Below are 23,837 nucleotides of genomic sequence, written 5' to 3'. Positions count from 1 at the left end.
TAAAGCAGCCGTGTGAGAATCAGTCAGTTTTACTTTTAAACATGTGGATAAATCTTAAAATACCTGGACAGAGCAGACACAGCCGTTGTAGCCTTCGCTCCTGTCTGCAGTCTCTTGCCCTTTCATGGGGATTGGTGGGGCGTTTACCTATGCTAATTAGGAACAACTGGCATGCACTTTCAATTTACAAGAACAATGGGATTCATCATTATAAGAGCAAAGTTGCAAACAATTCTGCAGTTGAAGAAAACATCATGAATCTGACATGCAGATTTTTTCTTAGGACCTTTCTCAAGAACAATTTTAATAAAAAAAAACTGGTGAAGGTATTGGTGAACGAGGCCCATTGATATTTGATGTCTATGTGCTGAGGAGTTTGGTTTGTGGCCAGAGCTGAGTGAGTGGATGACTCCAGGGTCCTGGGCCTTGTTCCATAAGGAAACTCCATTACTCTGCATATGAATCGTCTTCATTCACACACCGTAACTTTATGCAATAAACACACTGCAAACCTTAAAACGTTTAAAAAGACATGGGGTTGAAAAAGACTGAAAATGGTTTCTGAAGACAAACCAAATGACTTTACTCACCTGCTGCTTTTTGTCATTTTTATCACCTTTTCACCTTGAATGTAGTGGTGTGAATTTAATGGTGTGCATGTAGTGGTGTGAATGTAGTGGTGTGAATTCTCCTCCCTGTCAGCGGCACATGGTGGCTGAGGAGAGTGAATGTAGTGGTGTGTAGTGGTGTGAATTTAATGGTGTGAATGTAGTGGTGTAGTGCTGTCAGTGGCACATGGTGGCTGAGGAGAGTGAATGTAGTGGTGTGTAGTGGTGTGTAGTGGTGTGAATGTAGTGGTGTGTAGTGGTGTGTAGTGGTGTGAATGTAGTGGTGTGTAGTGGTGTGTAGTGGTGTGAATGTAGTGGTGTGTAGTGGTGTGTAGTGGTGTATAGTGGTGTGTAGTGGTGTAGTGCTGTCAGTGGCACATGGTGGCTGAGGAGAGTGTAGATTACTACAGATCTCCACTCCTCCCTGTGGACTCAATGGACGTTTTGTGGACACTGTCATGCTGTACTCCACCCAACACTAATCCAGTTCCTTGACCGACCAGTGGGTGTCGCTATTGTCATGACGGGGAGACGATCCCCTGCCGACTTCCCACCCACAAACACCGGCAACTCTGTTGGTGTAGACGCATGGCCAAGGAATTAAAGGTGGTGTCTTTCTGCTGCCCCGCCCAAGCACCCGGCTGGTGCCCAGTGACTGATAGCTGTTTTGTCCAATGAAAAGGCAGCGCTCCTGTCGCATCACCTGAAATCTTTAACAGAGTTTCTGTTGAGCTGTGAGTCTCTGTATCGGCCGGCAGATGAGAGTATGTAACGTTCAGTCTGCCTGTGTCGTCTCTGCTTGGTTCAGATCCGCCGCTGTGTGATGGGGGGGCCCAGGTGACTGCGTATGCTGTGGAGATGGCGGTGTCAGAAGGGAGTGAGCGTCAGCAGGTTTACCGCGGCTCTGAGGGCAGCTGCCTCGTCCGCCGCCTGCTGCCTGACACAACCTACTGCTTCTGGGTGAAAGCCGCCAACGAGGCCGGGGTACGATCGTTAGTATAATTCATGACGAAGAAGTTACTGTTTTTTATCCTTTAACTGAAGCAGTGCTGTGTTCTGCTGTGTTGTAGTGGGGGCCTCTGTCTGACACATGTCAGGCCTCCACCACCCCAGCCCCACCAGAACAGTGCAGCCCCCCCCAGCTCCTGCTGCAGACACCCAGCAGTGTGTTAGCTCGCTGGGAGGTGAGTCGACCAAACAAACCCCCTCTTCACTACTCTGCTCAGATAACATGGTACCTTTTCCAAATCACTCACTGTCTCTCTCTCTCTCTGTCTCTCTCTCTCTCTCTCTCTGTGTCTCTCTTTCTCTCTCTCGCTCTCTCTCTCTCTCTCTGTGTCACTCTCTCTCTCTCTCTCTTCCCCAGGCCCCTGCAGGCAGAGGGGCAGAGGTGTTTGTCTTTAGGCTGGAGTGGGGTGTGGAGAAGGGGATGATGGTGTTAGTGTACAGTGGCCCTTCACTGCAGTGTGAGCTGAAAGACCTGCTCCCAGCCACAGCCTACTACTGCAGAGTTCAGGTAGGACTGTACTACTGCAGAGGTCAGGTAGGACTGTACTACTGCAGAGGTCAGGTAGGACTGTACTACTGCAGAGTTCAGGTAGGACTTTACTACTGCAGAGGTCAGGTAGGACTGTACTACTGCAGAGGTCAGGTAGGACTGTACTACTGCAGAGGTCAGGTAGGACTATACTACTGCAGAGGTCAGGTAGGACTGTACTACTGCAGAGTTCAGGTAGGACTATACTACTGCAGAGTTCAGGTAGGACTGTACTACTGCAGAGGTCAGGTAGGACTGTACTACTGCAGAGGTCAGGTAGGACTGTACTACTGCAGAGTTCAGGTAGGACTTTACTACTGCAGAGGTCAGGTAGGACTGTACTACTGCAGAGGTCAGGTAGGACTGTACTACTGCAGAGGTCAGGTAGGACTGTACTACTGCAGAGTTCAGGTAGGACTATACTACAGCAGAGTTCAGGTAGGACTGTACTACTGCAGAGTTCAGGTAGGACTATACTACAGCAGAGTTCAGGTAGGACTGTACTACTGCAGAGGTCAGGTAGGACTGTACTACTGCAGAGGTCAGGTAGGACTGTACTACTGCAGAGTTCAGGTAGGACTATACTACAGCAGAGTTCAGGTAGGACTGTACTACTGCAGAGTTCAGGTAGGACTGTACTACTGCAGAGGTCAGGTAGGACTGTACTACTGCAGAGGTCAGGTAGGACTGTACTACTGCAGAGGTCAGGTAGGACTGTACTACTGCAGAGGTCAGGTAGGACTGTACTACTGCAGAGGTCAGTTAAGAGTGTTTTACTTTAGTTGTTGAATTACTTCAGTTTGGAGTGTATTACTGTAGCTGCTGTATTAGTTTAGTTAGAGCTGTATTACTGCAGAGTTCAGTGCTGCTTGATGGAGAAGCCTGGTGCTGTTAGCAGTTCCCTAACATATTTTTTGCTGTGACCCCAGGTTTAGGACAGGAGACTTTTCACATTATAGTCCAAACCTTTGCCTAGAGTAAAGGTCATGGCTTTAAAGAAATAACTAACCTACTGTATTTGTTGAAATACACATTCTGCTCCTTGACTGATGTACACAGTGGCCTGTATTTGAATGCAAGCAGGACCGATTGCTATAATCTTTTATTTGATCTTTTCCACGTTCAGGCAGCCAATGTCGCGGGATCGGGCACCTTTAGCCATGTAGCCATGGTAACCACCCCTCCCTCAGTCCCGGCTGCTGTGCAGCACGTGGAGGTGGTGGAGGACGCTCTGAGTGACAGCTCTCCGACCAGTCTGGCTCTGCAGTGGGCGGAGCCTTGCTGCCACGGGGCAGAGATTGTTGGTTACAACATAGACTTTGGAGACCAGCTCCCTCTGGCTGTGGGGAGGGTCAACTCCTACATACTGGAGAACCTCCAGCCAGCCACTACATACAGGTATGTGAGGAGAATGGAAGGGATTGGAGTGTGTAGTCTGTCGTTGTGAGGTACGAAGGAGACAGGCTTTGTGTACAGGAGAATGGAAGGGATTGGAGTGTGTAGTCTGTCAGTGTGAGGTATGAAGGAGACAGGCTTTGTGTACCGGAGAATGGAAGGGATTGGAGTGTGTAGTCTGTCAGTGTGAGGTATGAAGGAGACAGGCTTTGTGTACAGGAGAATGCAGCCTGTTTTTGTGCTGTCTGTCATCATTCACCATAGACAGATATTAGAGTAATAATTACCTGTGCTATCATCATGCGTAGTATAGCTATAATATTGAAACCAGTCCTCATTACTTTAAAAGTGTGTGTGTGTGTGTGTGTGTGTGTGTGTGTGTGTGTGTGTGTGTGTGTCAGAATACGAGTCCAGGCAGTGAACAGTGTCGGTGCGGGTCCATTCAGTGCCACCCTGAAGGCCCAGACCCGGCCCCTGCCTCCAGGACCACTCGTGCTGGAGTGTGCTTCATCAGGCCCTCAGAGTCTAAAGCTGCGGTGGGCTGACGGACCGGGCGGTGCCGCGCAGAGCCGCGGTACACAGTACTGTCTGTATATGCAGGCCAGCGCGGACAGGTACCTCTTCCCTCCTGTCTCCTCACACCATAACCTTTTATCTTAAGAAAAAAACAGACGCAAACAGGACTTTAATCAATACAGGGCCAACCAGTGAGAAACTGGGTTTGTGGTGAAGCTAAAATATGACTGATTAAACTGTAAGAACAGCCCTGTTGTCTGACTGCTGTAAGTGAGTGAGACACAAGCTTTATGCTGAAACCTGTGCCAGATGTCATTTTGCAGATTGACCAGGAGGTGGCGCTCTTGTTTTTGTTGTTTGTGTGGCGAAAGTGTTTGTTCTGACTGAATAGAAGTGAAAGGTTTGACATGAGGACACGTTTCATCTCTTTGTGGATGAAGAAGACTGGACTGAAGGGTAGTATGGTTCTTGATAACGTGTGTGTTTGTGTGTGTATTACAGGTCAGTGTGTATCTACAGTGGCCCATGTCACTCATTTAAAGTCCAGCGTCTGAATGAAGCTACAGTCTATCAGTTCTGTATCCAGGTCCACAGTGAGGCAGGTCTGGGGCCCCTCTCCCCCCTTTACCGGTTCAGTACATCCAGGTCCCCCCCTGCTCAGCTCAGAGGTAAAAAACTCACAGTCACACACATTTCAGTCTCTGTCTCCTCAGAAGTGAATAATGCTCGATGGAGTGTTTCTGCAGTTTGATCAGTTATCCAAGAAATTCCACATGTGCTGTTTGTTTTGAGTACTGCAGACTGAACCACACTCTCAGTCCCATAATTTCATAATCTCCCATAATCTCATAGGGTCTCATACAGTCTCATACAGTCTCATACAGTCTGAACTGTTACACAGAATAAACACAGTTACAGACATAAGGAGAGGGCTGCTGAGCTCAGACTGACAGACATGACTGTGGCATTGTCATATGTTCAGTCACAAACTAGACAATCATTCAACTTCACCACTGACCGTGTTACCCATCAGCCCCCAGGGTGGAGTCTGTGGGCGGACACAGGTATGTGGTGAGATGGGAAGCCCTGCAGCCAATTAAAGGAGATTCAGTTGTCTACATGCTCCAGCTGCTGAGGGGGCGTGGCATAGAACAGGTGAGGTTTACGCACTCATTCTGAAAACCTGTTCCGTAATGGCAGGTGTCAGGGACCCTGAGAGGGACTGTTCTAATGTCCTCTCTCTCTTTCTCTCTCTCTCTCTCTCTCCCTCTCTCTCTCTCCCCATCTCTCTCTCTCTCTCTCTCTCTCTCTGTTACAGCTATACCGAGGCCCAGAGACCGTTTACACGTGGCACGGGCCCCCAGCGGGGAGCGGTGACTGGCGTCTGCGTGTGTGCGCGGGCCGTCGCAGCCCAGACAGCGGTGAGCTCTGGGGGCCGCCCAGTCTCAGCACCCCCCTGCCCACCGCTGAGCCCCCGAGAGAGGCCAGAGTGTCAGCAGCCCAGGGAGCACAGGCCCGGAGGAGAAAAAGGCCCTCTGACGAACAGTTTGCCATACTTCTGCTCCTGGGCTTCGCCACTCTGGCCATTCTATTGGCTGTCCTCATCCAGTACTGTGTCATCGAATGAGAATTAAGGATAGAGGCAGAGAGAGAGAGAGAGAGAGAGAGAGAGAGTGAGAGAGAGAGAGAGAGAGAGAGAGAAAGAGAGAGAGTGAGAGAGAGAGAGTGAGACAGTGTGTAACTGTGGAGCTGGTCTCAGAGCACAGTCACACTGACTACCACACACAACAGATTCCAACAGAGATTATCAATATTACTATTATTCGTTCTGTTATCAGGACATGAGAGGAGAGATGGTTTATTTTGGAGATCAGAGGGTACTTTTTACATTGCTGTATTTTATGCTATGACCACAGTAAACTGTGATGAGTCCAGCTTTACTGAGCTGCTGTGGGGGCTGGTGGAGGAATGTTCTGTTGGGCAATTGAAGATCACACAGGCTTTAAATGGCCCTAACAGGCAGATGAAAAGAGCCAAAGACATGCAGAAGCCTTTGAAGCATTTGGCACACAGTCTCTCTTTAACACTGTCTGCCGTGTGTCCTTCCTCCTTTGAGAGTCACGAGGTGCCATGGAAATTTCTAGGCTGTGTTTTCATGGTCTGGGACTTCAGGGTTTCTTCTTCCTCCTCATGAGCGATATGTTTTACAGCCTGTGTTCTTCAGACTGCCCTATACAAAGACTGATTTAGCCCTTGTCCATGTGATGTTCTCAGTAACTGTTAGAATAAAAACTCAAAGAGGACACAAAGGTGCCAAAGCCTTTACAGCTCCTCAGTAAACCAAGTCCCTCCCTGAAAACAGACATGCAGACCAGTGTACTGCAGACCAGTGTACTGCAGACCAGTGTACTGTAGACCAGTGTACTGTAGACCAGTGTACTGTGTGAGATCCAGAGACACCGACCTTCATATATAAAACTCTTATCTAAAACATTGGAAGAGTAGGGTTGTATCCTCTAATACCACCAGTATATGGAAGTATATGTGGAATATGTACCTATAATCAAGTTAAAGATCACTACATTAAGATACAATAGGGCATATTAACAGCCTATATGAATATGCATTTGTTATAAATGTCTGTTTGGTTCAAACTGAGCACCATACTCCCCTCTGTGTTCAGTTACGCTTCTCCTTCTGTATGGGATATTTAACACTAAAGTACCATGATACCAGCTGACAGGGGTTTATATAGAGACCTGAGTAATGATTGTAGAGGAGCAGTCATGTGGCAGTGGTTGTGTGGAAGCCCAGTCCACAATCTGTGCTTTTGGCTTAACCACACATAGTCGTTTTCCATATAGTTTAAAAAAATTCATTTGTCAGGTTTAAAGTACTTTGAAACTCGTGAAAAGGCAGGATGACTTCATCCGCTTTCGCTTCACGATGAAAACTCTCTTAGTCTGGTTGTGATTTTCAGACACTCAGCCTCCATGACCCTTAGGGAAATATTCTCGTTGGTAAGCAGAGCTTGGCGAGAGAAACAGGAAACAGAACGTCCCTGGGTTTAGCAGGTCTGATTATAATCCTCACACCGTGTTGAGACACTCAGGTTCACAGTTTCCCTCAAGTTCCCCTGACTTGGTGTCAGAAACACGCCACCCAGTGGCTCCTGTCAGAGCTGCGTCTGTGTCTTTGATGCGCCCTGTTAAGCGGCAGTACCGTGGACCTCCTGTCCTCTCCCACTGCCGACACTGGCACCGGCTGTTTTTCAGACGGCGAAATCAGGTTCGATCTCTGGCTCTGACTGGTTAAGACACATGACATGAGTGGATCAGAAATGTTCTTCTGCAGAAACGTGTTGGTCTGGTTCTGTCCGTGTGTGTCTCTAAGGTGAGAGGAGGTCTCTTAGGTCTCTGTCTCACTCCTGTGTTTTGGCTGCTGTGTGCCATGGTGCTGCTTACTGAGCTGTGCTCATCACGAAATTAAAGATGAATTTAAAGATGAATTTTCATCTTGCCTTGTTCAGGCTGAGGCAGACTAATTGATGTTCGTGGATGTTAATTGGTCTGAACTTTCCCAGAGGAGCCGGCGAGCATTGCAGTCTTATTCAACTTCAATAATAAAACTTTATTGGCATTAAATGAAGAGAACAAGTCAAGGCCAAGTCTCAAAGAGGGTGACTAAATACAGATTTACATGACCACACACTGTACTGTGTTTGGTTAAGTGGCATTATTTAACCTCATGTGTCTCACTCTATGTTCTCAGCCTCACTGTGCTTTGTCCCCCAGTCTAATATTGCCTCCCTCTGTCATTCAGACCAAAGCTACTGCACAGACTGTTAACAAGCTGCTGGGGGCTTGTCATTTAGGACAATGCAGATTTCTCCCACTGTCTTCCATCGTGTCCTCACTGAATGTGGGCAGTTTTACTGCCAATCACATCAATGAAGGCCAGTCCCGCCCCTGTGCAGCGTTCCAGAGCAGTGGGCAGCTTCCATTCTGCACCTCATCTGCTGGAGGGAATATGTAGAGATAGACAGGAAGTGGTTTATTATGTTAAGTGAATATGTAGAGATAGACAGGAAGTGGTTTATTATGTTAAGTGAATATGTAGAGATAGACAGGAGGTGGTTTATTATGTTAAGTGAATATGTAGAGATAGACAGGAGGTGGTTTATTATGTTAAGTGAATACGTAGAGATAGACAGGAAGTGGTTTATTATGTTAGGTGAATATGTAGAGGTAGACAGGAAATGGTTTATTATGTTAAGTGAATATGTAGAGATAAACAGGAAGTGGTTTATTATGTTAATGTTAGGGTTAGGGTTAGACTGAACAGAGGTGGATATTTGTGATGGACAAACCCACTCATCTCTGCTCCTGGTCTAACACCACTGGGCCTGTCCCCCTCCACACTCCCCTTTATGCCAGGAATCGTAAACCTCACAGATTCAATGACACTGATATGCTTTTTGATACTGAATATTTTATTTGAAATGCAATTGTTACACATTCCAGAAGCTTTCTGTATCCGCGTACTTCATCTGGACCTTTTCTTCTCTCTCTCTTTTGTTTTTAATTGTTTTTGTTTTTATTTGTTTTTCTAAAACTCACAGTACAGACGAACTGCCATGTGTTAAAGTCATAACTAAACTGTTACAATCATAGATAATATATTTCATATTGCAAATAAATTTTAGTCCTTATGCATACACATGCTGTCGTGGAGTTGTTTTTACGCATGAAAAATGTTCAGGGGTGTTTTACTAATTATTGTTGCAGAAGAAGAGATGAAGGGAGTGATTTTTGACCTGTTAGAACACAGTGTAATATACATGTGAAGGAAGGCAGTTTGACTGATTTTACTATGATACACAGAGATAGACACATTCAGAATCAGATACTAAAATCAGATCAGATACTAAATGCTGGCCCTTTGCTGAGCGTTATTCTGGATGCTGCTGTGGCTCCTAAAACTGTGCAGTGAAATGTGAGGGGTCCCCCTAGAGGCCTGGGGGTGCAGGAGCCCCTGCAGCACGTGTCTGTAATGCACTGACAGCAGGCTGTAGAGGAGAGGGTTGACAGAGGCACTGAAGTAGAATAGCACCATGGAGGCCAAGTTTAAGTTCTGAGAGGTGGTGTACAGGATCTCATCTCCTCTGTGTCCGGTTCCCGTCCACATCACACTGGAGAAGAGAACCCGACCCACGTGGAAGGGCAGCCAGCAGAGAGTGAAGGCCAGCACCATTAAGCCTTGAGAAGAGCAAACAGGATCAGCACCAGACTAACAACCAGATCAGCTGTTCTACAGCATACTGTATGCATTATTTTACTTTATATTTAAGGAACAGTTTGCTGTGATTTCGAACCATTTAAAACATTCATTTACCTCAAGTAATATTAAGGAAACATGTGGGAAACTTTACCACTGAAGAAGGGAACAAAAGCAGCTGAGATGAATGAACAGGTGAGAGGAAGCCAGATTTTTAGCAAGTGTGTCTGAGAAGACTCACTCTGCAGTGTGACAGTGTGTCTGTGTTCTCTGTGCTGTGGGGACATACCCAGCAGTGTGACTGTGTGTCTGTGTTTTCTGTGCTGTGGGGACATACCCAGCAGTGTGACGGTGTGTCTGTGTTCTCTGTGCTGTGGGGACATACCCAGCAGTGTGACTGTGTGTCTGTGTTCTCTGTGCTGTGGGGACATACCCAGCAGTGTGACTTTGTGTCTGTGTTCTCTGTGCTGTGGGGACATACCCAGTGTGACGGTGTGTCTGTGTTCTCTGTGCTGTGGGGACATACCCAGCAGTGTGACTGTGTGTCTGTGTTTTCTGTGCTGTGGGGACATACCCAGTGTGACTGTGTGTCTGTGTTTTCTGTGCTGTAGGGACATACCCAGTGTGATGGTGTGTCTGTGTTCTCTGTGCTGTGGGGACATACCCAGCAGTGTGACTGTGTGTCTGTGTTCTCTGTGCTGTGGGGACATACCCAGCAGTGTGACTGTGTGTCTGTGTTCTCTGTGCTGTGGGGGACATACCCAGTGTGACGGTGTGTCTGTGTTCTCTGTGCTGTGGGGACATACCCAGTGTGACTGTGTGTCTGTGTTCTCTGTGCTGTAGGGACATACCCAGTGTGACGGTGTGTCTGTGTTCTCTGTGCTGTGGGGACATACCCAGCAGTGTGACTGTGTGTCTGTGTTCTCTGTGCTGTGGGGACATACCCAGCAGTGTGACTGTGTGTCTGTGTTCTCTGTGCTGTGGGGACATACCCAGTGTGACGGTGTGTCTGTGTTCTCTGTGCTGTGGGGACATACCCAGCAGTGTGACTGTGTGTCTGTGTTCTCTGTGCTGTGGGGACATACCCAGCAGTGTGACTGTGTGTCTGTGTTCTCTGTGCTGTGGGGACATACCCAGTGTGACGGTGTGTCTGTGTTCTCTGTGCTGTGGGGACATACCCAGCAGTGTGACTGTGTGTCTGTGTTTTCTGTGCTGTGGGGACATACCCAGTGTGACTGTGTGTCTGTGTTTTCTGTGCTGTAGGGACATACCCAGCAGTGTGACTGTGTGTCTGTGTTCTCTGTGCTGTGGGGACATACCCAGTGTGACTGTGTGTCTGTGTTTTCTGTGCTGTAGGGACATACCCAGTGTGACGGTGTGTCTGTGTTCTCTGTGCTGTGGGGACATACCCAGCAGTGTGACTGTGTGTCTGTGTTCTCTGTGCTGTGGGGACATACCCAGCAGTGTGACTGTGTGTCTGTGTTCTCTGTGCTGTGGGGACATACCCAGTGTGACGGTGTGTCTGTGTTCTCTGTGCTGTGGGGACATACCCAGTGTGACTGTGTGTCTGTGTTCTCTGTGCTGTAGGGACATACCCAGTGTGACGGTGTGTCTGTGTTCTCTGTGCTGTGGGGACATACCCAGCAGTGTGACTGTGTGTCTGTGTTCTCTGTGCTGTGGGGACATACCCAGCAGTGTGACTGTGTGTCTGTGTTCTCTGTGCTGTGGGGACATACCCAGTGTGACTGTGTGTCTGTGTTTTCTGTGCTGTGGGGACATACCCAGTGTGACGGTGTGTCTGTGTTCTCTGTGCTGTGGGGACATACCCAGTGTGACTGTGTGTCTGTGTTTTCTGTGCTGTAGGGACATACCCAGTGTGACGGTGTGTCTGTGTTCTCTGTGCTGTGGGGACATACCCAGCAGTGTGACTGTGTGTCTGTGTTCTCTGTGCTGTGGGGACATACCCAGTGTGACTGTGTGTCTGTGTTTTCTGTGCTGTGGGGACATACCCAGTGTGACAGTGTGTCTGTGTTCTCTGTGCTGTGGGGACATACCCAGCAGTGTGACTGTGTGTCTGTGTTCTCTGTGCTGTGGGGACATACCCAGCAGTGTGACTGTGTGTCTGTGTTCTCTGTGCTGTGGGGACATACCCAGTGTGACTGTGTGTCTGTGTTTTCTGTGCTGTGGGGACATACCCAGTGTGACGGTGTGTCTGTGTTCTCTGTGCTGTGGGGACATACCCAGCAGTGTGACTGTGTGTTTTTTTTTCTGTGCTGTGGGGACATACCCAGTGTGACGGTGTGTCTGTGTTCTCTGTGCTGTGGGGACATACCCAGTGTGACGGTGTGTCTGTGTTCTCTGTGCTGTGGGGACATACCCTGCAGTGTGACTGTGTGTCTGTGTTCTCTGTGCTGTGTGGACATACCCAGCAGTGTGACGGTGTGTCTGTGTTCTCTGTGCTGTGGGGACATACCCAGCAGTGTGACCGTGTGTCTGTGTTTTCTGTGCTGTCTGTGGACGAAGCCCTGGTTCTGCCTGTGTCTCAGTCTTCGGCAGATGAGGCTGTAGAGCAGGCAGAGACAGGCCAAAGGCAGGAAGAAGTAGAGTGTGGAGAGCCAGATCATGGCCTTCAGGAGGCCTGAATTCACCGCTGCCTTTGACGGACGACATTCCTGGCCTTCCACGTGGAACAGGAAGAAGACGGGTCCCGCCGTCGCCCCTCCCAGACCCCACAGGAGCGCGATGATCAGACGCGCTCTGGATCGGGTCACCACCCGCCGGACGTGGAAGGGAAAACAGACGGCCAGGTATCGCTCCACGCTTAGGGCGGTGATGTGTAAGACTGTGGTGTATGTGCACACCTCACTCAGGTAGAGCAGGAAACGGCAGAGGAAGTCCCCAAAAGGATAAGGCTGGTAACTCCAGAGCCGGTAGAGGTCGAAGGGCAGCCCGAGGAAGATGAGCATGTCGGAGAGGGCCATGCTGGCAAGGTACAAGTTGGTGTTGGATCGGAGTTGTCTGTAGCGCTGGAAAACAAACAGCGTTCCGACGTTCCCTCCCATCCCCAACAGGAAGAGGAGCAGACACAGCACAGTGATCGGGACCAAAGTCTGCGTCTCAAAAAGGGACAAGGTGCCATTTAACGCTGATGGGTCCGACTGGACCAGTATGGTACGGGTCATATTCACATCGATGCTGAGATTCCAGGAGACATTCATAGAGAGTGTGTGAGTGGAGAGGTGGAATCAGAACAGTACAGGAACAGCAGGACTGTATGTTGTAGCTATGAGGCAGTAATATTCAACATGTTCAAAAGATCAGTCATTCACTCTCTTTAATACAGATGTGTCTGACAACGCTGGCATGCTTCATAAATGTTGCCACTGTAGATCAGACTGTCATTAACTCACATTCATTCAGTTCTGCCGTGTGAAGCAACTGCCTTGTGATTGTTAAGAGACATGAAGGTGAGTATAAGTAGAAACTCACTTAAAGGCGATCATTTCTTCACCTCATCACTTTGTGGGTCTGATGTAAGACACCGCTGCTTCTCTCATTCCGTCCCCAGGAAGAACCTCTCTCCTCATGGACTTCTCTGATGTAATCTCTCCCTTCTGGGTACAACCATACAGGTATTCCACGTGTTCTTGTTCCAGGTATTAAACCATGAAAGGTACTTTCATCTTCCTTGAAGGCTGCTCGTGGAGAAAAGCTGAGAGGGTTATGGAGACTCTGATGAGATGAGTATGCTGTGTAGTCCTGAAGAGGGACTGGCCTAACACCATTTTCTGACATGAAGTGGCAGATGGAGAGAGCAGAGGCACATGGTGACAAACACGTTCTCCCCCGTCTCCCCGGAAGCCGTCCGCACTGATCCTCTGTCAGCGTTGAGCGTGTACAGGAGCACGGATCTCAAACCACCGGCGTGTTCACCGCTGCTGTCCATTCACGGGCTGGTTACTGCGGTTCAATTACACAGGTCGGTCTCTCGGAGACAGACTGCCGCCTCCAGTCCTGTCCATCAGAATCATTACACTGCAATAAACAGCACTGGGCTTTTAGTCAAAGCCAAGGGTACATTTCCTTCTCTTCTTTATCTCCATGTTTTTATGAAGTAATAATATAGTCTAGTGCAGTTACACAGATGAAGAAAAAAAAGTTTGAGCATGTAACGTGAAAGTTTATGTTAGGTAATTGAATGGTCACATAAGCGCAGGAGCACAGGCTGCGTTGGACAGCGCTGGACGGAGCTGAGGAAGAGAGAGGAAGTTCTGCTCCATTAGGCTGATGTGTTTGTGATGCCTGGGCTACAGCAGACACGGTCTGATGCTCTGTTTTGTTTGAGTTGTCTGGAGCACTGAGTGGGACATGCCCTCTGACGGGCCGCTCTATGGCGCTTTATCATTCAGAATGGAATAATTACTTTTCCATTACTGAGACATGCACAGTTTATAGATGACCGCACATAAAAAAAAACAAACAAACAAACATCCGTTTATAATTTGCTGATATTGTTCATCTGACCAGGTGGATCTGGGACATATGTAACGGCCTAAATTTGACATCGTGTCATGAAATTCTTTCTTTTAGTGAAACATTTCTTGAAGGTTCTTTTTTGATTAAGCATTTTATTTATTTTAATAAACAATGCAAAGTTTAGAACAATCTTGACAGTGCTGTGAAATCCTGATCATATTATCAGACATTTTATACAACAGATTGTGCTGTGAGGCAAAAAATCGTTTTATTTTACATGTTGTCAATTCAATACTGAAATAATAAACATATTAAACCAATCACTATCGACCATTAAGAATCCTTTATGTCCTTAAAAGAAACACCAACAGTATATTCTGCCTTTGTAATAATGAGAATAATAGTTGTGGCATAAAAACCCATGCTATGTGTGAAAGTAAGACTACCCAGACTCCAGCAGGGACATCAGTCAGATCCAGTAGAGCCTCGCAGGTAACACACAGCTCTCACTCTCCCGCTCTCTGTTCCGTATGGAGGAAATACTTTAACACCATCATTACTGTAACTCTGCATGTGAACAAGTCAGAACCATGAAAAAGAGTCGGGAAACACTAATACACACACTGTGTTCTCACACAGAATTACCCAGCTGAGCATCAACTTAAAACTCATCTCCTCCAAACTGTTTCCCAACACAGGGCTCCAGGTGCATTAAATATTACACCAGATTCCTTTTGCATAGTTCCATTCACACTTCACCTGACCTAAACTGACCTCATATGACCTTTTGCCTATTATCTTTTTCTAAATTGTTGTTGTTGATGATGATGATGATGATTGTTGCTGCTGCTGTTGGAATATTTGGCCAAAGTAGGAGAACTGGAGCACAAACGTAACGCGGCTTTTCAAGCACATATCAGTTATATTGAACTGTTGATTAGTGTTAGTAACTACATTTAAGTAAAGTTTAGAGTATGATAGTATGGCACTAATCTAAACTCAGAAATACCCCTTGACTTCCATGCGACATCCAAACATACATTAGGTGGCGAATCGAGTTCGCAGTGTAAATATCGCGAGAATGATTTTTTTTTTACAACCGGTCACATGCTACATGACGACTAGTCTATTTTTTCCTGAACAGTTTCACAAGACTGTTGCAACCCAAACACAGCAAATTATGGGACCAGGATCCAAAGTTCAGTGAATTTAAAGTTGGTACCCATTTCTCCCATGATTTCATACTTGGAAATTGTGTTGTTTATTGTTGTTTATGACTGACGTATATATTTTATACAGCTGCGATCGCAACATAGGAGGTTGGTGGTAGACAACCTGTCCTAGCTAGCAAACTGAACAGCCTTAGCTAAACTAAATCGCTGACAAAGACAGCAACTAGCTAGGACAGTAAATCAGGCTTTTTATAATGCCTATGCCTTTGATAACGTAATACTTGTTATCATTCGCTGCCAAATGAAAAAGTTTACTTTTGGAGTGAGCGAATTAATCCTCTGGTTAAGTATGCTGCACCTACAGCGATATAGAGAAATAAAGGCGGAGAATTCTTGCAAGGTAACACAAGCTAAAATTTGGCTTACCACCAAATATAAGACAGGGGATTCAGTACTCTCATTAATTATTACGGTAAATACGTTTTTGCTTAACTTCTGATAACGAAGTCTGACTTTGATTACAGACATCCCAGGCCACGCATTTTCCTCTGCATGAAAGCTTGTTTTTTAAAGGTTGCTGGTCTGTTGTCTACAGGAGCCATAGGCCCGATAAAACTAAGTCTTCTCATATTTTGATACACCTTGACCGTTACTACGATAAAACAGTCGATAACTAAAATGTTAAGAAACTCTAACAGAAACGCTGTGTTGTCACACTACAACTTGTGATTTCCTTCGTCAGCTGACTCCGATGACTAGCGCATTGGTATGAATGTGACGCAGTGCACGCTGTTAGCGTCTGCCTTCTCACAGTTCTACGGTTTTCCTTTTAATACACGGTTTAACACAGAAAAGGACCAGGAGAGCCAATATAATATTATTTAGGAAAAGACCGATACTGACTCCTAATCAGGGTGACTCCAGCTTTCACCTGACTACACGCTATATATACGGGAAGAATTATTGCATGCGAGTGGCTAGTTTTCCGAGTGAGGCGCAGAAAGTAAGGTTTGTGGCATACCGCGGTGTTTCAACCCTGTTCGTTAACTGTGTTGCATTAGGACGCAGAAGAGGAAGAGACTGAGGGGATTTTGGGGAGATTTCTTTGTGGACTGTTAAGCTGACTCTTGTCACAGACAGGGGAAATGTCGAGTACAGCCATGAAGAAGAAGGTGAGTTCTCTGTGACTTTGTTTTCAGTTTCAGCTTCAGTGTGTGTGTGTGTGTTGGGAGTGTGTCTGAATAAATCTGTTTGTGAAACCAAATACTGCAGTGCTCTCCAGCAGGAGGCACCAAAGCTGTGTGAACTCATGGATGTTACTGTGCGTGATTTGCCCAGGAGAAGTGGTTTTGTTGTCGTTTCACTTGCTGTGGGCGTGTGAGTTTGTCTCAGGTGATGCTATGGTAAGGGGGGCGCGTTACAGGTGGTTCTGTGTGTTCCATGCAGGTGCTGCTGATGGGAAAGAGTGGGTCAGGAAAGACCAGCATGAGGTCAATCATTTTCGCCAATTACATCGCCAGAGACACCCGCCGCCTCGGAGCCACAAGTAAGATGCTGACGCCACCCTGCACTCTGAGAGATTCAGTTTTTCAATCTCCCATTACCTCCCTCAAATATTACGCAATCTGCCTATAAGCCTCTAGGATCCGTCGCGTGATTGTGTTATTATGTGTTCTCTCCTTACATTTACAGGCATGTGTGTGGTCTGAACCATGTCTCTGAGTGACCCATTTGGTTCCTGGTTCTGTTTTTTTCCCCACTTTGCTTTCCTAGCATAGCAACAGGAGTCTCAGGCAGCCTGCGCACCAAACACACATGGCTCCATCCACTCTGAGTTTTGACGGTTAAGTCAGGAAACATGTAAAAATAAACATGTAACTGCTTTTGTGTTTGTGTGTCCTCTGTAGTCGACGTGGAGCACTCGCATGTGCGTTTCCTGGGCAATCTTGTGCTGAACCTGTGGGACTGTGGAGGGTGAGTCCTCTCTTTCTCTCTCTCTCTCTCTCTCTCTCTCTCTCTCTCTCCTCTCTTCTCTTCTCTTCTCTTCTCTTCTCTTCTCTTCTCTTCTCTTCTCTTCTCTTCTCCCCTCTCCTCTCTTCTCTTCTCTTCTTTTCACATGTCTGGTTGCAGCTCAGCTTAGAATGGAATTTGCTTATTTTAAACTCATTAATGATTTGAGGTCTTTTCTGAATGTATGGTGTGTTGAAAATGTGTTGTGTTCTGTTGTTAACGAAGAGCTTTGTATGTCCTTATGAAGAATAGAATGTATATCTTGTGCGTATGGTTTCAAGGGGAAGGATGGAATGGGGGTTTTCTCTGTAGGGGAGGGGTTCGGGGGAGGCATCACTTAATATGGACAAAACCAAATTGATGTATTAAAGGCAATGTAAATCTCAAATCTCTCTCTCTCTCTCTCTCTCTCTCTCTCTCTCCCTCTCTCTCTCTCTCTCTCTCTTTCCCTCTCTCTCTCGCTCTCTCTCTCTCTTTCCCTCTCTCTCGCTCTCTCTCTCTCTTTCCCTCTCTCTCTCTCTCTCGCTCTCTCTCTTTCCCTCTCTCTCGCTCTCTCTCTCTCTTTCCCTCTCTCTCGCTCTCTCGCTCTCTCTCTTTCCCTCTCTCTCGCTCTCTCTCTCTCTTTCCCTCTCTCTCACTCTCTCCCTCTCTTTCCCTCTCTTGCGCTCTCTCTCTCTTTCCCTCTCGCGCTCTCTCTCTCTTTCCCACTCTCGCTCTCTCTCTCTCTCTCTCTCTCTCTTTCTCTCGCTCGCTCGCTCGCTCTCTCTCTCTCTCGCTCGCTCGCTCTCTCCCTCCCTCCCTCCCTCTCTCTCTCTCTTCATGTCCTCTTGCTACCACAGCACAGAGACAGGAAAATTGAGAAACATCGTCAACAGGCAGTTGTATTTTGTGTGAATGAGGACATAAGGGAATTTGTACACAACAGGCTTTTGGCCTTTTGCTCTCTGCCTCAGTCCCTGAGTTTCTCAAATGTGAACTGCACTGAGAACGCTGAGTCTTCTACACTCTGATATTCATTGCCATCAGCTTCACTCTGTACTCTGTTTGACAGGCCCTGTATTTTGTCTCCTCAGACAGGACACTTTCATGGAGAACTACTTCACTAGTCAGAGAGACAATATCTTCCGAAACGTGGAGGTGCTGATCTATGTGTTTGACGTTGAGAGTCGAGAGCTGGAGAAAGACATGCATTATTACCAGTCCTGTCTGGAGGCCATCCTGCAGAATTCACCCGACGCCAAGGTCTTCTGCCTGGTGCACAAAATGGACCTGGTCCAGGAGGACCAGCGAGACCTGGTGAGACAAGCACTCATTTAATACCGATGCCGATGAATCTCTGACAGTGTCTCTCTGCATGTCTGTCTCTCTGCATGTCTGTCTCTCTGCATGTCTGTCTCTCTCTATCTGTTACAAACATTATGAGGTTCAAAGATGGCTAGGTCAGTTATCTCAGCACCCGTATTGCTTCTCTCTGTGGTCTTTACTGAAACATCTGTGGATGATTCTAGATCTTTAAGGAGCGTGAGGAAGATCTGAAGAGACTGTCACGCCCTCTGGCCTGCACTTGCTTCAGAACATCCATCTGGGACGAGACACTTTACAAGGTGAGCGACGTGGTCACCCAAACACTCGCCGCTCTGTCTGCCTGTCGACTCTTTGAGCGAACAGTGAGGTATAAAGGGTGTGGCACTGCCCCCAGACAGAACCCTTAAAATGCCTCAGTTCCACACTGACCTGCTCCAGCCGTGGCTGGGCCCATCTCCTCCACCTGCTCCAGGTGTGGGCATGCAGGTCAGTGGGGGCTTTAGGCCTGGGTTGTGTAGTGACTGGGCGTGGTACCAGTGTGAACAGAGCGTCTGTTTCTCTCTGCAGGCCTGGTCCAGCATCGTCTATCAGCTCATCCCTAACGTGCAGCAGCTGGAGTCTAATCTACGCAACTTCGCCCAGATTATTGAAGCTGACGAAGTTTTGCTCTTTGAGAGAGCCACCTTCCTGGTAAGACCTGCACAGATGAACTGGAGACCCATACAAACCCTAAGGGAACCACTCCAATACAACACGGAGCTCCAGATAGAACGGAGACCTCCAGTACAACACGAAAAGCACTCTGTCCTTATCACACTCTCCGTTGGCTGTGTGACTGCTGTCGGTGAACACTAACACTTCAGCCCAGAAGAGGGAGGAGAGGTTATGTGCGGATCTGGAATGTTCTCTCTGGGGGTTACATTTACAGGTCAAACGGGGATAGAGCTGGATTCTGGCAGTGGACAGAGCGTTAGACATGCAGATGCTGCTCAGCTGAGGGCAAAGAGCGTGTGAGAGTCAGACGACCGCAGCAGGGCTGTGTGTTTGATGGTTGGCCACCGTCTGTAATTAAAGCTGTCTCTCAGCCAATCGTAACAGGCCTCACTGCCGCCGTCCTCAGTCACGCCCAGTCCCACGGCAGTGTGTGTGTGTGTGTTTGTGTGTGTGTGTGTGTGTGTGTGTTGGGAACAGAACAGAGGACAGCGTGTTTTAATCAAACAGAGAAAATCTTTAGAAAACTCAGCAGTTTCATTCCTCTTAGTATTTTCCAACAAAGTCAAAAAAGAAATCATATGTTTTATATGAAATAAAAAAAAAAAAAGATGAAATACTTTGTGCTGAGTAGCGTTTGTCTGAATAATTGTATAATGGAATAATTTAAATATATACTGAACGGTGAGGTTTAAAGTGTACTGTAGGTGTCGCATGGTCAATATGGGAAACATCTATAAAACATGCATTTAAATTTGAACAGGTTCCAGTTTTGCCTCTGAATGAAAAGTGTTGTAACTATGCTTATTTTCTAATATTTCTTTTCCTAAACATAGACAAATGAAAGATTTAAAATTACAAAATTTGATTTTTATTACAAGTAAGTGTGAATAAAATGATGTCGCTCTCTAAAGCTTGCTGTGGAATAGTTAGTCTGTGGGGGTCTTGAAATGGACATTTTACAGAGGAAATGTATTTAATAAGAGGTTTATGAAAGACTGTCAGAGTAAACTCTGACACAATCTACCTCCAGATCCATGGCTGTAATCTGTCAACAACACTACTAATCATGATTCTCTCTCTCTCTCTCTCTCTCTCTCTCCCTCTCTCCCTCTCTCCCTCTCCCTCTCCCTCTCCCAGGTGATCTCTCATTATCAGTGTAAGGAACAGCGGGATGCTCATCGGTTTGAGAAAATCAGTAATATCATTAAACAGTTTAAACTGAGCTGCAGGTGAGAAAAGCACTTTAAACTCAGCAGTGTGTGTGTTCTCCCTGTGTGACAATTTAAATTCAGCAGTGTGTGTGTTCTCTCTCTGTGTGTGACAGTTTAAACTCAGCAGTGTGTGTTCTCTCTCTCTGTGTGACAGTTTAAACTCAGCAGTGTGTGTGTTCTCTCTCTGTGTGACAGTTTAAACTCAGCAGTGTGTGTTCTCTCTCTCTGTGTGACAGTTTAAATTCAGCAGTGTGTGTGTTCTCTCTCTGTGTGACAGTTTAAACTCAGCAGTGTGTGTGTTCTCTCTCTCTGTGTAACAGTTTAAATTCAGCAGTGTGTGTGTGTTCTCTCTCTGTGTGACAGTTTAAACTCAGCAGTGTGTGTTCTCTGTGTGACAGTTTAAACTCAGCAGTGTGTGTGTTCTCTCTCTCTGTGTAACAGTTTAAATTCAGCAGTGTGTGTGTGTTCTCTCTGTGTGACAGTTTAAACTCAGCAGTGTGTGTTCTCTCTGTGTGGCAGTTTAAATTCAGCAGTGTGTGTGTTCTCTCTCCGTGTGACAATTTAAATTCAGCAGTGTGTGTGTTCTCTCTGTGTGACAGTTTAAATTCAGCAGTGTGTGTGTTCTCTCTCTGTGTGACAGTTTAAACTCAGCAGTGTGTGTTCTCTCTCTGTGTGACAGTTTAAACTCAGCAGTGTGTGTGTTCTCTCTCTCTGTGTAACAGTTTAAATTCAGCAGTGTGTGTGTGTTCTCTCTGTGTGACAGTTTAAACTCAGCAGTGTGTGTTCTCTCTGTGTGGCAGTTTAAATTCAGCAGTGTGTGTGTTCTCTCTCTGTGTGTGGCAGTTTAAATTCAGCAGTGTGTGTGTTCTCTCTCTGTGTGTGGCAGTTTAAATTCAGCAGTGTGTGTGTTCTCTCTCTGTGTGGCAGTTTAAATTCAGCAGTGTGTGTGTGTGTTCTCTCTCTGTGTGTGGCAGTTTAAATTCAGCAGTGTGTGTGTGTGTTCTCTCTCTGTGTGACAGTTTAAACTCAGCAGTGTGTGTGTTCTCTCTGTGTGGCAGTTTAAATTCAGCAGTGTGTGTGTGTGTTCTCTCTCTGTGTGATAGTTTAAACTCAGCAGTGTGTGTGTTCTCTCTGTCTGTGTGACAGTTTAAACTCAGCAGTGTGTGTTCTCTGTCTCTGTGTGACAGTTTAAATTCAGCAGTGTGTGTTCTCTGTCTCTGTGTGACAGTGTCTCGGTTGTACACTGTGTGACATGCCTGTAATTTGTCTCCTTAATCTCTTTAATCTGTTTAATCCTGCAGTAAATTAGCTGCCTCCTTCCAGAGCATGGAGGTGCGGAACTCCAATTTTGCGGCGTTCATTGACGTCTTCACCTCCAACACTTACGTCATGGTGATAATGTCCGACCCCTCCATACGTAAGCCCCCGCCCTCACAGAGCGCTCTGTGTGTGTGTGTGTGTGTGTGTGAGAGAGAGAGAGAGAGAGAGAGAGAGAGAGTCAAAACTCACTGTTTAAACTCAGATTTATAATATACAGTGTTTTGGTGCTGGTTCTTTTTGATGTGACTAATCTGCAGAGGTCTGGCTCATTCCCCCCCCCGACAGCGTCCGCTGCCACCCTCATCAACATCCGCAACGCCAGGAAACACTTTGAGAAGCTGGAGCGAGTGGATGGACCCAAACACAGCCTGCACATGAGAATGCGCTGATCCACGCCCACTGACAGTCAGTGCTCACGCACACACACACACTCTCACACACACACACACAGAGACACACTCACACATACTCACACACACACCTCAAAACTTAAATCATCTTTAAATGACAGACAAACTGCACAGTGCTCCAAAATCCAGATCTCCTCAAAGGCGGGATAACATTACCTCTGTTTCCGTCTCCATCAAAGTGTGTCTCGTGACACTAAACAGCCGCCAAAAATATTCACCTTAAACAAAATGAAAAAAGAGCCTCTTCAAAACGTGTCCCTGAAATAAAACGCTATTTTCATTATGTTACAGAAAACACTCTGAAAGGTGAAAACTTGCAGTAGGAAAAGAGATTGCTCTCCTCTCCTCTGTGTCTGTGGACGTGAGGCAGATTCTCTCTTTTACAGTTTGTGTCTGTAAAACAGAGGAGCAGAGCTGGACTGTGGACAGGGGTCACAGAGGACATTTTTTTGGGAATTTGCCCAAAGACTGTACGCTGTTTTTTTTCCCTCCCCATCAGAACATTCCTGACCTTTGGTTGATCTTGGATTGGAAAATAAAGAGAGAAACAGAAATCTAGACCAGTGGTCACAAAACACAACGTTTTTCACATTAGACCTCATCTCACCATTCAGACACATTAAAGCCAACTCAAGAGCTCCCAGTCAAACCAGTATTACACTGGTGGAATTGTGGAAGGCCTAACTCTAACTCCATTTTCTGTGTGTGTGTGTATGTGGTGTGTGTGTTTGTGTGTTCTCTGGGTTGTCCTGCAGAGGGCCTGCACACTGGAGGAATCTCATCCATGGGACTTCTCCTGTCTGATGATGTCACTGTCTCCAGGGCTTTTCTACAGACTTTTCCACCCTGTGTTTACGAGCACCAGCTTTGCCCTCCCACTGTTTGGTTTCCCGGGAAATGTTCACTGTTCAGAACCAGAGGGGTTGGTATAGAGGAAGACTGTATAGAGGAAGAACTGAACGAATTCTTAAAGATGACACGAGGCTCAGAGTTCCAGAGGAGAAACTGGGCAAAGAGGGAGGCCTTACGCTGTCCACCTCACTAATGATTTGGTGCCATAGAGTACACACACACACACACACACACACACACACGCTCAGAGAAAACTAGTGGACATGTTGGTTGTGTGCTTCTGTGATTTCTGTGTTTCCCCTGCCTGTGTTGGTGAAGGATTCTACTGTCTTGTTTATGCTCAGCTTCAGCAGAATGTTACAGATGGCCATAACTAAAGTCCTCTTGCCCGGTGAGCAGTGCTAAAAATGGAAACCTGACTTCTTTCCCTCGTTTTCTACAGAAAGCTGTTTGTATATCCCTGTTCCTGTCCTGCTGATGGCTAAGGTCACGAGGTTTAATCAGAATAAAACATGTCCTGTGAGATCCAGTGCCCGTCTGTGAATCTTTAATGTGTCTCTGCATAAATGCCAACATTAAACTGGTTTTGTGACCAGTCCCAGTGACATACTGCAGGGCTCCTTTTGAGAGAGGAGTTCCACTACAGTGAAGAAAACCCTCCTCTAAAACTCATCTACACTCTACAATTCTTCTCTTATAGAAAAAGCAAACAGGGTGTTTTCCTTGGACCTGACTCCAATAGGAATGATAAATGAAGTTCATCAAACCTTTTCTAAATCATCATCCAAAATTAATAGCACTTTTAATGGGAGGTTCCACTGCCCTGCTATGAACTTTGATAAATGTTTGTTTTGTGAAATGTATGTCTTTGTTTCAGTGCCAACATCATAAATTCCACCCTCTGCTTAATTACTAGTCTTTATTTTCCGATATCAGTGTGGATTCTGGAGTTATCCGGCATGCTCTGACTGTTATACATCAGCGGGTCCTGAGGATTCCTCGACACTGGCCGTGTCGGGTGATTTACACGGGGG

At 46.6% G+C, this 23,837-nt stretch overlaps 3 protein-coding genes across 3 annotated transcripts in view; 2 read left to right on the top strand and 1 right to left on the bottom strand.

The window, feature by feature from the left end:
• LOC115830304 (fibronectin type-III domain-containing protein 3a-like) overlaps positions 1–5,722 on the top strand; it is a 29,023-nt gene extending 23,301 nt beyond the window's left edge. The window contains exons 19-26 of the mRNA XM_030794453.1: positions 1,417–1,592; positions 1,679–1,792; positions 1,975–2,124; positions 3,272–3,543; positions 3,942–4,154; positions 4,558–4,724; positions 5,090–5,211; positions 5,375–5,722. Of these exons, the coding sequence (XP_030650313.1) occupies positions 1,417–1,592; positions 1,679–1,792; positions 1,975–2,124; positions 3,272–3,543; positions 3,942–4,154; positions 4,558–4,724; positions 5,090–5,211; positions 5,375–5,683 (1,523 nt within the window). The 3' untranslated portion in view covers positions 5,684–5,722. The remainder of the gene's footprint in view (positions 1–1,416; positions 1,593–1,678; positions 1,793–1,974; positions 2,125–3,271; positions 3,544–3,941; positions 4,155–4,557; positions 4,725–5,089; positions 5,212–5,374) is intronic.
• Positions 5,723–8,982: 3,260 nt separating this feature from the next.
• On the bottom strand, positions 8,983–13,279 carry LOC115805122 (growth hormone secretagogue receptor type 1-like). The gene is made up of 3 exons (XM_030765603.1): positions 13,158–13,279; positions 11,807–12,528; positions 8,983–9,314 (listed from the first exon to the last, which is right to left on the bottom strand). Exons 1-3 carry the CDS (start codon positions 13,277–13,279, stop codon positions 8,983–8,985), a joined length of 1,176 nt encoding a protein of 391 aa, XP_030621463.1.
• Positions 13,280–14,953: 1,674 nt separating this feature from the next.
• Positions 14,954–23,321, top strand: rraga (Ras-related GTP binding A). Its single transcript, XM_030765929.1, has 11 exons — positions 14,954–15,023; positions 16,043–16,153; positions 16,428–16,527; positions 16,889–16,955; positions 18,065–18,287; positions 18,500–18,595; positions 18,864–18,986; positions 20,148–20,239; positions 21,523–21,638; positions 21,827–21,946; positions 22,707–23,321. The coding sequence occupies exons 2-10, from the start codon at positions 16,127–16,129 to the stop codon at positions 21,928–21,930; spliced, it is 948 nt and encodes a 315-aa protein (XP_030621789.1). The 5' UTR covers positions 14,954–15,023; positions 16,043–16,126; the 3' UTR covers positions 21,931–21,946; positions 22,707–23,321.
• The last annotated feature ends 516 nt before the right edge of the window (positions 23,322–23,837 follow it).

The sequence above is a fragment of the Chanos chanos genome, chromosome 2, assembly GCF_902362185.1.
Source record: "Chanos chanos chromosome 2, fChaCha1.1, whole genome shotgun sequence".
Lineage (NCBI taxonomy): Eukaryota > Metazoa > Chordata > Actinopteri > Gonorynchiformes > Chanidae > Chanos > Chanos chanos.
Note: the sequence above shows the minus strand (reverse complement) of the source record. Positions and strands in the feature narration are given on the sequence as shown.